General features: G+C 34.1%; 1 protein-coding gene across 1 annotated transcript; it reads right to left on the bottom strand.

The window, feature by feature from the left end:
- Positions 1-4,807: 4,807 nt before the first annotated feature.
- Positions 4,808-8,347, bottom strand: LOC111368330. Its single transcript, XM_022989560.1, has 6 exons — positions 8,250-8,347; positions 7,778-7,811; positions 6,866-6,909; positions 6,729-6,789; positions 6,598-6,633; positions 4,808-4,873 (listed from the first exon to the last, which is right to left on the bottom strand). The coding sequence occupies exons 1-6, from the start codon at positions 8,345-8,347 to the stop codon at positions 4,808-4,810; spliced, it is 339 nt and encodes a 112-aa protein (XP_022845328.1).
- Between the last annotated feature and the right edge of the window lie 6,635 nt (positions 8,348-14,982).

The raw sequence follows: 14,982 nt of genomic DNA, 5'->3' as shown, positions 1-14,982 counted from the left end.
AAACCATGAAAAACATTTCCTTCTTATAACTTCATGGTACTAGGAAAACAGAAAAGCAAACAACTGATTACCAGCTTACCTAGATACATCCTATGAGCTTTCATCTTTCAAAACATATTAAAACATTGATAAAAATACCCTAACTTTGCATAAACACGATAATTACGGCCCACAAAATGAGATCGTTAATGACAATTTCCTCAAACATAAGATATAATGTGTAGAAATCTCAATCAATTGAAGGAATACATGAAATATCATGAAGAAACCTTTTTGTTATTAATTGGCCATCCATTTAATTTCAGGATACCAAGTGATTAAGTAGTCATTCAACACTTGTTAGTTACAAACATGTGACCACTACTCCTTGATATTTCTACTAGACTCATTGACACATAATAACAAAAACTTAGTGGGCATGATTTGTGTAGACCAGATCAACCTCAAATCTAGAACACAAAAATTCAAATTATTTCCTAAATAATAGCAACAAACACAATAAAAAATACAAAGTCAAAACAAAAAATCGCTTTTGAATTAATTCCCAACATTTCCTTCCCTTAATTCAACAGGGAATTCAACTCCCATCATGAATCTAAATTTAGCAAATTTGGCTTTAGGTAAAGCTTTAGTGAGAATGTCTGCTAGTTGATCGTCTGTGTTGATGTATTGCAGCTCTACAATTTTTTTAACTCAAAACTCTCGAATGAAATAATGCTTCATCCAGATGTGCTTTGTTCTTCCTTGTTGAACCGAATTTTTGGATAATGTAACCGTCCCTCCACCATTATCTTGCTTCAGGTCTTCCAAAATTTTTCTTAGCCAAACAACTAGACATGTTGTGGTTGTTACAGCTGCATACTTTGCTTCTGTGCTTGAAAGAGCAGTGCTATGTTACTTTTTAAGGACTATGAAACAGCACCTGATCCCAAGCTAAGCACATACCCTGAAGCATTCTTTATCATCTATACAAAAAGTCCAATCACTGTCAGTAAAAGCAATGAGTTTATTTGAGTTGCTTCTTAAATACCTGATGCCAAAATTTGAAGTTCTCTGAACATAACAAGAATTCTTTTAGCTGTACCCAAATAAAACTTGCTTAGTCTATGCATGAACCTAGAAATAAGACTCACAGCAAATGTAATATCAGGCCTTTATTAGTGAGATATACGAGGCTTCCTATAATACTTCTGAAATTCTTTAAATCAACTTTCTCAGCTCCATCCCTCAAAGTTAGCTTTTCATTTGCATTCAACGATGTCTTGGCACTCTTGCAATTCTCCATCCCATATTTTTTTCAATAAGTCGGCTGCATATTTTTTCTGACAAATGAAAATACCACGTAAATCTTGGACCACTTAAATTCCCAAAAAATAATGCAAAGACCCCGAGTCAGACATATCAAAAGTTGGGATCATGGACTGTTTAAGTGCTTCCACCATCTAAAATGAACTTCAAGTATAAACCATATCATCAACATATAAGCACACAACCTAGAATTCATTATGGTAACTTTAAACATAGAGGCTAGGCTCATTAGCACTTTTTGTGAAATTGTTCTTCGTAAAATATGAGTTGATTTTGCTATACCAGGCTCTTGGAGCATGTTTGAGACCGCAAAGCACCTTATGTAATTCGTATACCTTCTATTCTTGATCTTTCACCACAAATCCTTGGGGTTATTCAACATATACATCTTCTATCAAATCACTATTAAGAAATGTAGATTTTATGTCCAGTTGATAAATGATTCATCCCTTATTAGCTACCAATGCCAAAAGTGTTCTAACAGTATCAAAACAACCCACTGGAGCATAACTTTCAGTGAAATCAATACCTCAACTTGTGCATATTACTTAGCTATCAACCGTGCTTTGTGCCTTTGTAACGAACCATCTTATTTGAGTGTAGACTTGTAGATCCATTTTAGGCCAATAGCTTCATTTCCATCCGTTAAATCCATCAATGTCTATGTCTTGTTCTTCTCCATTGCTTTAATCTCTTCCCTCATTCCAATACACCATTCTTCTTTCTTCACTGCATCTTCAAACCAACTAGGCTCCATGGTGATAGAAGCATAGTCACATGACTCATAAATTTCAGTAAGACTTCTTACTCTTCTTGGTGTTAATTCTGGAGATGACAGAGGAGATTCCCATAGGCTATTCGATTCTAAATTAGCTATCTCCATCACGTGTAGGCTACAAAAGAACATCTTCCCAAATCCAAGCATCATTTTCATTAAGAAATACATTACGACTTATAATTAACCTTTCTAAAATAGAATCATAAAACCTATAGCCTCTAGTTTCTTTACTGTACCCCCACAAAAAATATTTGATGATTTTATCATCCAATTTCTTTCTTAGTTCAGCAGTTACAAAACCATGGGCAATACAATCAAATGTCTTTAAGTGATTTACAGTGGGTTTATATTCATACCAAGTTTCATAAGGAGTCATTCCTTTAACTACTTGAGCTGGAAATCTGTTGAGAAGTTATTCTGCAACTCCGACCGCTTTTGCTCAGAATTTGTTAGGAAGGTTTTTGTCTCTCAGCATGCTTTTAGTAGCTTCAACTATAGTTTTATTTTTTCCCTGAGCAACTTCATTTTGCTGTGGAGTATAGCTTTCTGTGAATTGCCTTTGGAAGCCATTATAGCTACAAAAATTATTAAATTTTGTGGAAGTGAATTCACCACCACGATCAGTGCTTAGGGTTAATAAGGGACAACCTTTTTCCATTTCAACCATTGTTTTGAGTTGTTCGAAATGTTCAAAAAGTTTTGACATCTCTTTCAAAAAATACACCCATGTCATTCTTGAGAAATAATCAACAAAAATCAGGAAGAACTTACTTCCACTCAAGGAAAGTGTTTGCATTGGCCCACAGACATCTGCATGCACCAACATCAATGGCTTTGGAGCTCTTCACAATTTACCTTTAGAAAACGTCTTTCGGGAATGCTTTCCAAAGATACAAGTTTCACAATTTTGCCTTTCATCTTTAATCATTGGAAAACCCTTCACCATATTCTTTTTGTATTAGAAGGTCAGCCCTCTGAAATTAAAATGATCGAATCTTCGATGCCAAAGAAAAGAATCATCAATAGCTGTAGGAAAGGCAGTAATAGGAACTTCTAAAAACACAATTGGAAACATCTCATCTTCTCCCATTTTAGCTTAATAGACTAGCTGTATGCTCCTTTTATCATATATCAAGCATTCATCAACATCAAATACAACGTAATAGCCTTTCTCCACTAATTGACTAACACTAATCACGTTATGAGCTAATCCAGGTACACATATAACATCATGTAACATTTTCTTTCCAAACTTTGACATTGCAGCAATTGTAACCTTTCCACATACCTGAACTTGATTGTTGTTACCTATCCTAACTTTAGTCTTCTTGGATTCATCAATCTCCACCAAGAATTATTTGTTGCCAATCATATGATTGCTACAACCACTATCAAGATACCAAAAATCATCATACTTATCACCATGAGCAAATGTTTAAGCAAGAAATAAATTTTCATCAAAACCTTTTCTTCCTGGGAGTTGGTATTGTTTGTAGACTTTTTAAAATAATTTTTCTCAACATGACCATATTACTTGCAATAATAGCATTGGGAGCATTTTTTGTTTTGGCGATATTTCTTCTTATACCAACAATATTTATCCTTGCGGTTTGATCTTCCACAATATGAGAAAGAATTAGAATTGTTACCTCCATTTGAGTTCTTTTGTTGACCATTGCTCCTTCCTCTACCTCTTCCTTTTCCATGAGATGATCTACCACGACCTCGACTAGAGTTCCATTAACTTGACTCATCTGATTTCTTCTTCAAATCAAGTTTTGATTAAAAGGCTTGTTGAATAGGGGTCTCTACCATTTTGTTGATACGTGCTCATGTGTTTGAATTGACCCCATTAATTCCTCTAGTAAATAGTTGGATAAATCCTTCGATTCTTCTATTGCAACACTATGATCAAAGTTGGGAGGAAGGCTTCGTAAAACACTCTCTCAACAACCTTTTGGTCAATCAATTATTCTCCGAGAGACTTAATCTGATTCGCCATTGAGTAAACTCTCGAAAAGAATTCTTGAACAGATTCTGATAGCTTCATCTGCAAATTCTAGAATTCCCGATATATGGTTTACAGCTTCAGAGTAACCACTTTGTTTATTCCTTGATACTCCTCTTCAATTAAGTCTCATGCTTCTTTCGATGTTGGCAGCCATAACTTATTGAAAAATGGCATCATCTAGTGCTTGCTAAATTAAGACTAGACTTTGGCATCCTTCTTTTGCTTTTCTTTCAACTCATTAAGTTGAGCTGCAGTTAGCTTCTCTGCATCTACAAGATCATCAAAACGGTTGTCAACCAAGTCCCATAAATCATAGGACAAAAATAGAGTCCTCATCTTGATATGCCAAAACTGGTAGTTAAGTCCAGTAAAGACAGGAACATTCTGAGATGTGTTTGGTGCGACACTAGTAGAAGTCATTTATAAGTGGACGCGTTTGATCACTCACAACTCTCTAACTCTCTGTGTTTGATCACTCACAACTTCAATTTTCTCAACCTGGCTATGATACTAATAGTGTAGAAATCTCAATCAAAGAAATGAATACATGAAATATCATGAAGAAAGCTTTTTTTTTTAGTTGACTGGCTATCCATTTAATTTAAGGAATCCAAGTGATTGATTAGACATTCAACACTTGGTAATTACAAACACGTGACCACTACTCCCTGATATTTCTACTAGACTCATTGACACATAATAACAAACACTTAGTGGGCATGATCTGTATAGACCAAATCAACCTCAAATCTAGAATAGAAAATCCAACTCATTTCCTAAACATAGCAACAAACACAACAAAAAATACTAAGTCAAAACAAAATCCTGAATTTGAATTAATTCCCAACGAGATAGGCATCCTCAATAGTCTCACACTTTGAATTACATCCAACAATCTGATTATTAAGTGGACGAATTGTAGTATTGTACAATCTACACATCTAATTTTTCGAAGGACAAATGGGTAATTTCATAAATTTTTAATGATAATTTTAAAAAAAGAAAAAATATTGAAGGAAAAAAAATTAAAATAAAAAGAGAAATTAGAAATTATTTAATTTTCCCAAACAGGCGTTTTATCATCTCTCTACCACATTGTTTATACTCTCCTCTCCCTTAATAGTTCAAGTCGAGTCTAGTCTATTTAACCCACTGCATGAGCTGGTGCAAGCCAAGCTCGTGCCAACTCATATAAAAATTAACTTGACTCATTGGTAAAACAAGCCGAGTTAGCTCGCAAGTTGCTAGCCGGCCTACCTTTTTTCATTTAATATTTTTTTTAAAAATTCAAATGAAAAGTTTTAGTATTATTTTGAAACGTAACGTAGTCAAAAAATTATAAAGGTTTAATTGAAAAATCAATTTTGTAAAAAATGTTTGATAAAATAAATTTGAATTTGTATAAGCACTCCTTTATTCGAACTTAGGACCAACTATATGATAAGTATGCAGAGTTAAAATTGTACTTGAATTATTATTTCGTATGCAATAAAAAACGAATTGTAAATTATTTTTAATCCCATAGATTATTGTACCAAATAATTCGTCGAGATTTTAATTGCTAGAGGAGATCTTCAAAATTTCACTAGCAATCCAGTCTTGAATTTGAAAATGTTGGAGACGAATTATAAAAAAGGCTATGTAAGGGTTGGTTTTTTATATATTTGTTTGATCAGTTTTAACCCGCAAGAGCGTGATCAAAACACATTTTATATGAATGAAAATTTGGACAGAGTTTCGATATAAAGATTATGCAAAACAAAGATTAAGAATGAGTAGAAATAGAGAATAATCCAAGGCAAGACATTATCTCTTTCCTTAAGACAAATTGCCCCGCTACGGTGCTCACGGTGAATGGTATTTGTCTCCCAAGATACAATGAATTCACAACTTGTGGTAACAGCATTTTAAACTACAAGAAATTGATAAACTTTTGACAGAATTTTCCCTCTACAAAGGAAATGTATGAAATGTTATAGAATTAGAAATGAGAGAATTGCAAGAGGAGAATGAATGCTTAATGCAATTGGTGTACCTAAAACCATGTCCATAGGGTTCTATTTATAGATGTAGAAATGGTGCAAATGAAGTAGTGTGGGCCAAAATATGCATTCTATTAAAAAAGTTGCAACACTTGGCCAAAATCTGCATCATTTCGAAAAGTTGCAATACTTTATTTCTTCCAAATTTGGTCCGTAATTTCTCATTCATTCGGAATTGGTTTCGAGATTTCAAATATACCACGACGATCTACTCGACGAGTAGAATAAGATGGTCTATTTATTTTTGTAATTTGACCATCGGATCAAATCCGAATATTTGGCTGAAGTTGACACATAGTCACACCTTTTCATTTTCCACTTTTACATCCATTTTCATTTTCCAATTTTTGGTTAATAATTTGAGCCAATTCCTACAATCCCCCACATGAATGGAAATTCGGGTACGCGTATGCAAATGCGATGATATGATGAAATGTAGAGAGAGTGGAAAAAAATACTGCATCAGGGATGGTGGCTTCTGGCCTTGAACCTCCCTTAGTGAAATACTATCGGACTTACTCGGCTAATTGGTGAACCATAGGTCTTGAACCACTCAGCCTTTAGTGTAAGTCAAAACAACAGTACTCACACAGATATCTTTCATATTCTGTACTTGGTTCTCATGTCTTGGTTCATTTTGGCCATGAACCCTTCTTAGTTTCATAAGTGTTTAGAGAATTCAAACCTTAAACAATTTTTATCGAAGCGGCCACACTTCACACTTACATAGGTGACCTCCTATTAAGAGTATTCTGTCCTTCTTCACTTGACTTAATCAAGATATAGGAATCATTAAAAGATAATCTTAGCCTCTATTCACTCTGCAGAAAGCACTTTAGTATCATAGGAATGAGTTAGGAATTCTAATTTCCTAAGTGCTTCATGGAAATTTCACAACTTAGTTGTCCCTTTGAACCAAGATCTTGGGCTCTCTAGTCAAAAAGGTAGGGTTATCATTGCAAAAACTCTTACGCTGTAGGCTTTAATCCCATTCCTCTCGATAGGCAACACATTTTTATCTCTAGGCAAACTTTTCGTAAGTGGATCCGCAATATTCTTTTTTGATTTCACATAATCTATGGAGATAACGTCATTTGAGATCAGTTGCTTAATGGTGTTGTGTCTACGACGAATATGTCTAGACTTACCATTATACATGCTGCTTCAAGCCTTTCAATTGCTGATTGACTATCACAATGTATACTTATCGTAGGTACTGGCTTGGGCCAACATGGAACATTTTCTAAGAAATTTCGAAGTCATTCTGCTTCTTCTCCAGTTTTGTCCAAAGCAATAAACTCAGATTTCATCGTTGATCGAGCTATGCACGTTTGCTTTGTTGACTTTCATGATACAACAGTTCCACCAATGGTGAATACATAACCACTAGTAGACTTGGAATCTTTCATATCGGATATCCAATTCGCATCACAATATCCTTTTAGTACCGCAGGATATTTTGTGAAGTGTAATCCATAGGTTTAGGTATACTTCAAGTACCTTAGAACCCGCGTCAAAACCTTCCAATGATCACGATTTGGATTACTTGTAAATCTACTAAGTTTATTCACCGCAAAAGTAATATCCGGTCGAGTGCAGTTTGTAATATACATAAGATTGCCAATTATTTGTGAATACCTTAGTTGTGATATACTTTCTCCCGTATTCTTGACTAAGTGCATACTCAGATCAAGAGGAGTTCTCGCAGGACTTTCCTCAAACACGTCAAACTTCTTAAGTACTTTTTTCTATGTAGTGAGATTGTGAAAGTATAATTTCATCCTGCGTTCTAAAGATTTTAATCCCTAGGATTACATCTGCCACATCCATATCTTTCATATCGAAATGCTTTGTTAGTATCTTTTTGGTGTTAAGCAACATTTCGTGACTATTGCCCATTATTAACATGTTGTCCACATATAGACATACAATTACATAGGCATATGGTGTATGTTTAATATATACACATTTGTCACATTCGTTGATCTTGAATCCATTTGACAATATTATTTTGTCAAACTTTTGGTGTTATTGTTTAGGAGCCTGTTTTAATCCATACAAGGAATTAACAAGTTTACACGCTTTGTGTTTTTGGTTAGGAGAAACAAACCCTTCAGGTTGCTCCATGTAAATCTCCTCTTCTAACTCACCATTGAAGAATGCTGTTTTTACATCCATTTGATGAATATCAAGATTGTGTATTTCCATAATTGTAATTAACAACCTTATGGACGTGATTCTAGTCACGGGTGAGTAAGTATCAAAGAAATCAAGTCCTTCTTTTTGCCTATATCTTTTAGCAACCAATCTAGCCTTATATTTATCAATGGATCCGTCAATTTTCAATTTCTTTTTGAATATCCTATCGGGAGGTAAATCAACCAACTCCCATGAATGGTTTTGCATTATAGAATCTATCTCATTATTGATAACTTCTTTCCAATGTGGTGCTTCCGGTGTAGACATTGATTCATCGAAAGTCTTTGGATCATCTTCTACCATTTAGGTTAGAAAATCTGGACCAAACGTCTTGGAAGTCCTAGCCTTTTTACTATACCTTGGTTCTTCCTCATTTGAAGTTCCATTGGTAGTTTCATATATTCTCTTGTTAGAACTCGTATTTTTCTTATCTTTATAAGGAAAAATATTTTCAAAAAATGTCACATTCCTTGATTCAATTATGGTCTCTTCGTGTACGTCTTGTATTTCAGATTTGTGTACAAGAAATCGATATGCACTACTATTATTGGCGTATCCAATAAATGTGCAATCTATCGTTTTAAAATCGATTTTCACTTGTTTAGGCTTAGGTACCTCAAACTTAGCCAAACACCCCCACACTTTCAAGTATTGATAGGATGGAGGATGGCCTTTCCATAGTTCATATGGTGTCTCTTCCATTTTCTTAACAGATATTTCATTAAGAAGACTATTTGCCATTAAAATAGCCTCTCTCCACATGTTCTGTGGTAAACCTGAATTTATTAACATAGCATTCATCATTTCTTTAAGTGTTCTATTTTTGCGTTCTACAACACCATTTGATTGAGGAGAGTAAGGTGCCGTTATTTGATGAATAATTCCATGTTCAAAATAAAAGTCTTCAAACAGTGCCCCATATTCACCTCCTCTATCATTACGAATATTCTTTATTCGTTTTTCAAGTTGTGTTTCAACTTTAGCCTTATAGGTTTTGAATGCATCTAAGACTTCGTCTTTACTTCTCAAAAGAAAGACATAGCAAAACTTTATACGATCATCAATAAATGTCACAAAGTATTTCTTACCACCTCGAGTTTGTACAAATTTTAGATCGCATATATCGCTATGGATCAATTCAAGAGGGGTTGTGTTCTTTTGAATTGAATGGAACGGTGTTTTAGCCAATTTTACTTTGACACATATTTCACATTTATGATTAAGACTGATTTTATACGCCGGAATTAAACTTTGATTCATTAGTTTGCGCAACGATTTGTAATTCACATGTCCTAATCGACTATACCACAAACATGAAGGCTCAAGCAAGTAAACGGAATTTATAGTTTTATTCATAACGACTTGCTTCGGCACAATTGTAAGAACGTTCTACTTGAACATTTCATCACACATGTATCATTTCCCTACATACATCTCATTCTTAGACAACACAAATTTATCGGATATGAATACAAGTTTAAAACCATTATTGTTAAGTAGAGACCCGGACACTAAATTCTTTCGTATATTCGGTACATGTAGGACATTGTTGAGGACGAGTTCTTTCTCGGATGTCATCTTCAAAATGACTTTGCCTTGCCCTTCAACTTTGGAACTTGCAGAATTTCCCATGTATAGTTGTTCCCCATTCAATTCTTGATAGTTGGAGAACATCCCCTTGTCCACACACATATGGTGGATAGCACCGGTGTTAATCCGCCATTCTCTAGTATTTTCAATCATGTTGCATTTGGACACTACTGCGATAAACTCATTTCTTGCAGTCCATCAGATATAGTGTTATTTGCAACCATGTGGGCTTGAGTATTCTTCTTTGGCTTTCGACATTCACTTGAACGATATCCAGCCTTGCCACAGTTGTAACAATTTCCTTTGAACTTCTTAGCTTTCTTGGAATTGTCTCTTCACGGTGCATAATTAGGAGCCTTTCGTTTCTTGTTTGTTGCTTTTGGTTCCATTTCGACAAAATTTGCACCATCTTGATGAACAGGCCTTCGTTCGGTTTTTTGATTGTCCTCTTCAATCCTCAAGCGCACAATCAATTCTTCCAAATTCTTTTCCTTGCGTTTGTGTTTGAGGTAATTTTTGAAATCTCTCTACATAAGAGGAAGTTTCTCAATAATGGCAATCACTTGGAATAATTCCCTCAATTCTATTTTCTCGGTGTGGATGTCGTGCAACAAGACTTGAATCTCTTGCACTTGGCTAATTACGATTTTGGAATCCACCACCTTGTAGTCCAAAAATTTGCCAACAATGAACTTCTTTGTTCCGACATCCTCGATCTTGTACTTTGTCTCCAAAAAATCCCATAGTTCCTTGGTTGATTCCTTTGAAATAAACACCCCATATGGTGTATTATCCAATGTGTTTAGGATATAATTCTTGTATAGGAAGTCTGAGTGTTTCCATGCGTCCAAAGCAATAATCGATTCACGATTATTTTCCCCTTCTTGTACAGTCGGTGCAGTTTCCTTTAGAAATTTAGCTAAATTAAGAGTGGTGAGATAAAATAACATCCTTTGTTGCCACCTCTTGAAATCTAATCCTGCAAATTTTTCCTGCTTTTCCCCATGTGGGATAGTAGTATTAGACTACGGTATGGCCACGGGTGGTATCACATTATTGGAACCATTTTGACTTGATGAAATCCCGATGGTGGTCATTTCTGTTACACAAACAGAAGTTCAACAAAATGATGATAATAACGGTGGAGGAATAGTACACAAAGCACTATTCAAACAAAGTAATATTGTCCACAACCAACCACAAAGACACAAAATTTGTCTTAAGATTATTTGAGACGACTTATAAAAAGGGTTATGTAAGGGTTGATTTTTGATATATTTGTTTGACCAGTTTTAACCCGCAAGAGCGTGATCAAAACACAATTTATATAAATGGAAATTTGAACAGAGTTTCAGTATAGAGATTATGCAAAACAAGGATTAAGAAGGAGTAGAAATAAAGAATAATCCAAGGCGAGACATTATCTCTTTTCTTAAGACAAATTGCCCCGCTACGATTCTCACGGTGAATGACACTTGTCTTCCAAGATATAATGGATTCACAACTTGTGATAGCAGCACTTCAAACCACAAGAAACCGACGAACTTTTGACAGAATTTCCCCTCTACAAAGAAAATGTATGAAATGCTATGGAATTAGAAAGGAGAGAATTGCAAAAAGAGAATGAATGCTCAATGCAATTGGTGTACCTAAAATCATGTCCATAAGTTCTATTTATAGATGTAGAAATGGTGCAAATGAAGTAGTTTGGGCCAAAATATGCATCCTTTTAAAAAAGTTGCAACACTTGACCAAAAGTTGCATCCTTTCGAGAAGTTGCAACACTTCATTTCTTTCAATTTTGGTCCGCAATTTTTTATTCATCTGAAATTGGTTTCGAGATTCCAAATATACCACGACGATCTACTCGACGAGTAGAATAAGTTGGTCTATTTACTTTTGTAATTTGACTATCGGATCAAGTCCGAATATTTGGTCGAAATTGACACATAGTCACACCTTTTCATTTTCCACTTTTACATGTCTTTTCATTTTCCAATTTTTGATTAATAATTTGAACCAATTCCTACAGAAAATCTTCACCTTTCCATTCTCAAAGTACATTAAAACCTCAAATAACCCTACTCTTTGCACTAAACATTGTCTCTAATGCTATAGTAGATACTAAGAACGTTGGTAGATTACGTATTATCAAAGAGAATATCAAATATAGTTATTAATTTGTTCCCCATGTTAGAAGATCATTCCTTTTTATCGGTTTAACACACTAAAATTATGGTAAAAATAACGTTATTAATCGGGGATGAACGATTAACCATCATTTTCAAGCTAAGACTAAAGTTTCAAAGGGTTGGGTTATTCACGTACCCTTACTTTACCCCTATGGCATTTATGGGCTTTTTCCGTGAAGCCTTTTGAGACGTTGGGCCCACTTGTGTTGCGGATCTGACATAAGCCCATTATCGAGCGAAGCCTTTAACTGATTCAACCTCCTTTAGGAGGTAAAATCCTTTGATCACTTGCTTTTTTAAAAAAATAAAAAATTTGCAATACATGTTATTGCAATATCTCTTATGCATGGTACAATGTCCTATGTTAATTGGTAATTTATAGTTTATAATTTCAACGTTGTTAAATTTGGAACGAATATATAGAATTTTTAGAGAATAATCGGACTGATTTTCAATCAATTCTCAATTTTTTGAATCGAATCAGCAAGTTCATTTTAATTTTTATTTTTTTTTATGGTTTATTTAACACTTTTTTTTCCCAATTTATACGAGACATTGACATTGTTGAAATATTCTCATGTAATTATAATCATAGACTAAGACAAATTTATATTCTGATTTTCCAACTACTTTCTTAGGATTAAATGTAATGCTACCTAGTTTTTTCACCAACATTTTATATTTTATTAAAATTTAATTTAATAGATAACCCAATTTGAGATTAGACTACACAAATAGCTTTTAGGTCTTTTTGCTTTTAGAAAAAATCACATATACAAATTTTAAGGAAAAATAGTTTACTTGCAAATGATGTCTTGAACATAAATAATTTTTTCTCTTATAAGATAATCAAAATTTTCAAACGAGATTAATAGTGTAAAGAGGTTGGCAGGTTGCGTTGGACTGACATGATCCACTTATTGTTCGACCTATGTCAAGCAACGTAAAATCCATGTTAAACGTGTGTAAACGACAAGTCCCATTTATGTAGGCATATATCACATGAATTTTAAAATGGGAAAATTGTAGTAGCGGTCCCTAACCTTTTTTATTTTTGCAGATTTTATCATAACCTTCATTTTGAGTCAGCGAAGGTCCCTAACCTTTCATAAATATGCATCTAAAGTCCATCTGGACGGAAACTGTCCAAAAAACTGTTAGATGACTAGAAAATTCTTTAAACTATCTGCTATTGCGACAATTTTATTTGATGTTGATTCCTTTTTGGACGATATTTTTGGATGATGTTTTGGACTGTTTTATTGGATGTTGATTCCTGATTTTTTCGATCAACTAATGGTGTTTTGGATGGTTTTCGTCCAGATGGACCTCAGGTGCTTATTTATGAAAGGTTAGGAACATCCTCTGGTACAAAATGAATGTTAGGGTAAAGTCTACAAAAAATGAAAAGATTAGGGACCACTGTTGCAATTTTCCCTTTTAAAAACAATAAAAATTTAGAACAACTCTAAATTCTCTTAAATAATTCAAGATTTTTTTTTCTTTTTTTCTTTTTTTTTTCTTTTGTCTAACTTAAAACAATCAGCTTAATGTTCAAACGTTTTATTGGGATTTTAATTTTAAGTTAAGAGTAATTACTAAGTTATATGCAGCCAATATCCCATCCGACACAACTCAAGAGTTCTTAAACAACTCATAGTATTATTCAAACTCGATTAAATGATACAACATATGAATTAGGTCATGCAAAGGTACGTCAACTCAACTCATTTTACATGCAACCAACTTTCTCTTCTAATACTTAATCTTCACTATTTTTTGCTTTATTTCAAGCTTGGAATTGACTAAACATTAAACCCATGATAATTATACATAAGTAAATTTTAGGTTCAACAACTGAACAGGAAATGGGTGGGAAGATGCATTGATAAAAGCTTACATAAGGGATGGGGATCCATATGTAAGTACTTAAGTCCCTCTATGGAGAAATGAATGGCATGGCAGGACAAGCATACGAAGAGGCCTCTTCCTTTCCCTTTCCTGCCTCTTCTTCATTCTCTTTTTATTTTTTTGGCTTTACTAAGGAGCTCGAAATTGGTAGCTGACAAAGTATACACCGATCCTACTGACTAGGGCGATAACCGATCTAGAGAAAAGGGTACGGTAATTGAAGTAGCTGAAACTTGTTCCAATAGTTTTTGTTGCCTAATCCCCCCGAGGGGACTTAGGGGGGAAACATTCATTTCTAATCTACTCTTATCCGTGCTCTAAGTAGCTTTAACCCGCTTTTATGAGATATGTCATGCCTGCATTAAGATAAGAAGGTAGGCCTTGGTTTTCTTTTTGTCTTTAACTTAAGCAATTAGCTTAACGTTCAAACGTCTTATTGCGATTTTAATTTTAAGAGTAATTACTAAACCACATACCACCAATGTCAATCTGACACAACTCAAGAGTTCTTAGACAACTCATAGTACTACTCGAACTCGATTAAAGGATACAAAATATGAATTAGGTCATGCGAAGGTACGCCAACTCAATTCATTTTACATGCAACCAAATTTCTCTACTAATACTTAATCTTTATTATTTTTTTGATTAATTTCAGGCTTGAAATTGACTAAACATTAAAGTTAACCCATGATAATTATACATAAGTAAATTTTAGACTAAAACCTATACCCACGATTACCTAAAAAAATTGCAAAATTCAACAATATTCTTCTCCACTCTCCAATGTTTTATGTTGCAAGTGCATGATATGGACCTTGTAAAAACGGAAATCATTGCTAATTGGACTGAAGGTGGGACCATGTGATGGTGAAACTAATGGCAGTTGAAGTTAAAATAAAAAAAAAAAAAAAAAAATATTGGGGCATTTATAATGGCTAATTAGGCTTA

This window comes from Olea europaea, chromosome 19 (assembly GCF_002742605.1).
Source record: "Olea europaea var. sylvestris chromosome 19, O_europaea_v1, whole genome shotgun sequence".
NCBI classification, from domain to species: Eukaryota; Viridiplantae; Streptophyta; class Magnoliopsida; order Lamiales; family Oleaceae; genus Olea; species Olea europaea.
Note: the sequence above shows the minus strand (reverse complement) of the source record. Positions and strands in the feature narration are given on the sequence as shown.

What these genes read in the sequence shown, in the direction of transcription:
- LOC111368330 (XM_022989560.1), bottom strand. Translation starts at nt 8,347, where the DNA reads ATGGAAATACACAATCTTGATATTCATCAAATGGATGTAAAAACAGCA. An exon ending in TACATGGAGCAACCTGAAGG is followed by an intron (nt 7,812 to 8,249) that starts GTTTGTTTCTCC and finishes GTATGCACTTAG; the next exon opens with TCAAGAATACGGGAGAAAGT. An exon ending in GAAAGTATATCACAACTAAG is followed by an intron (nt 6,910 to 7,777) that starts GTATTCACAAAT and finishes ATCTTGATTAAG; the next exon opens with TCAAGTGAAGAAGGACAGAA.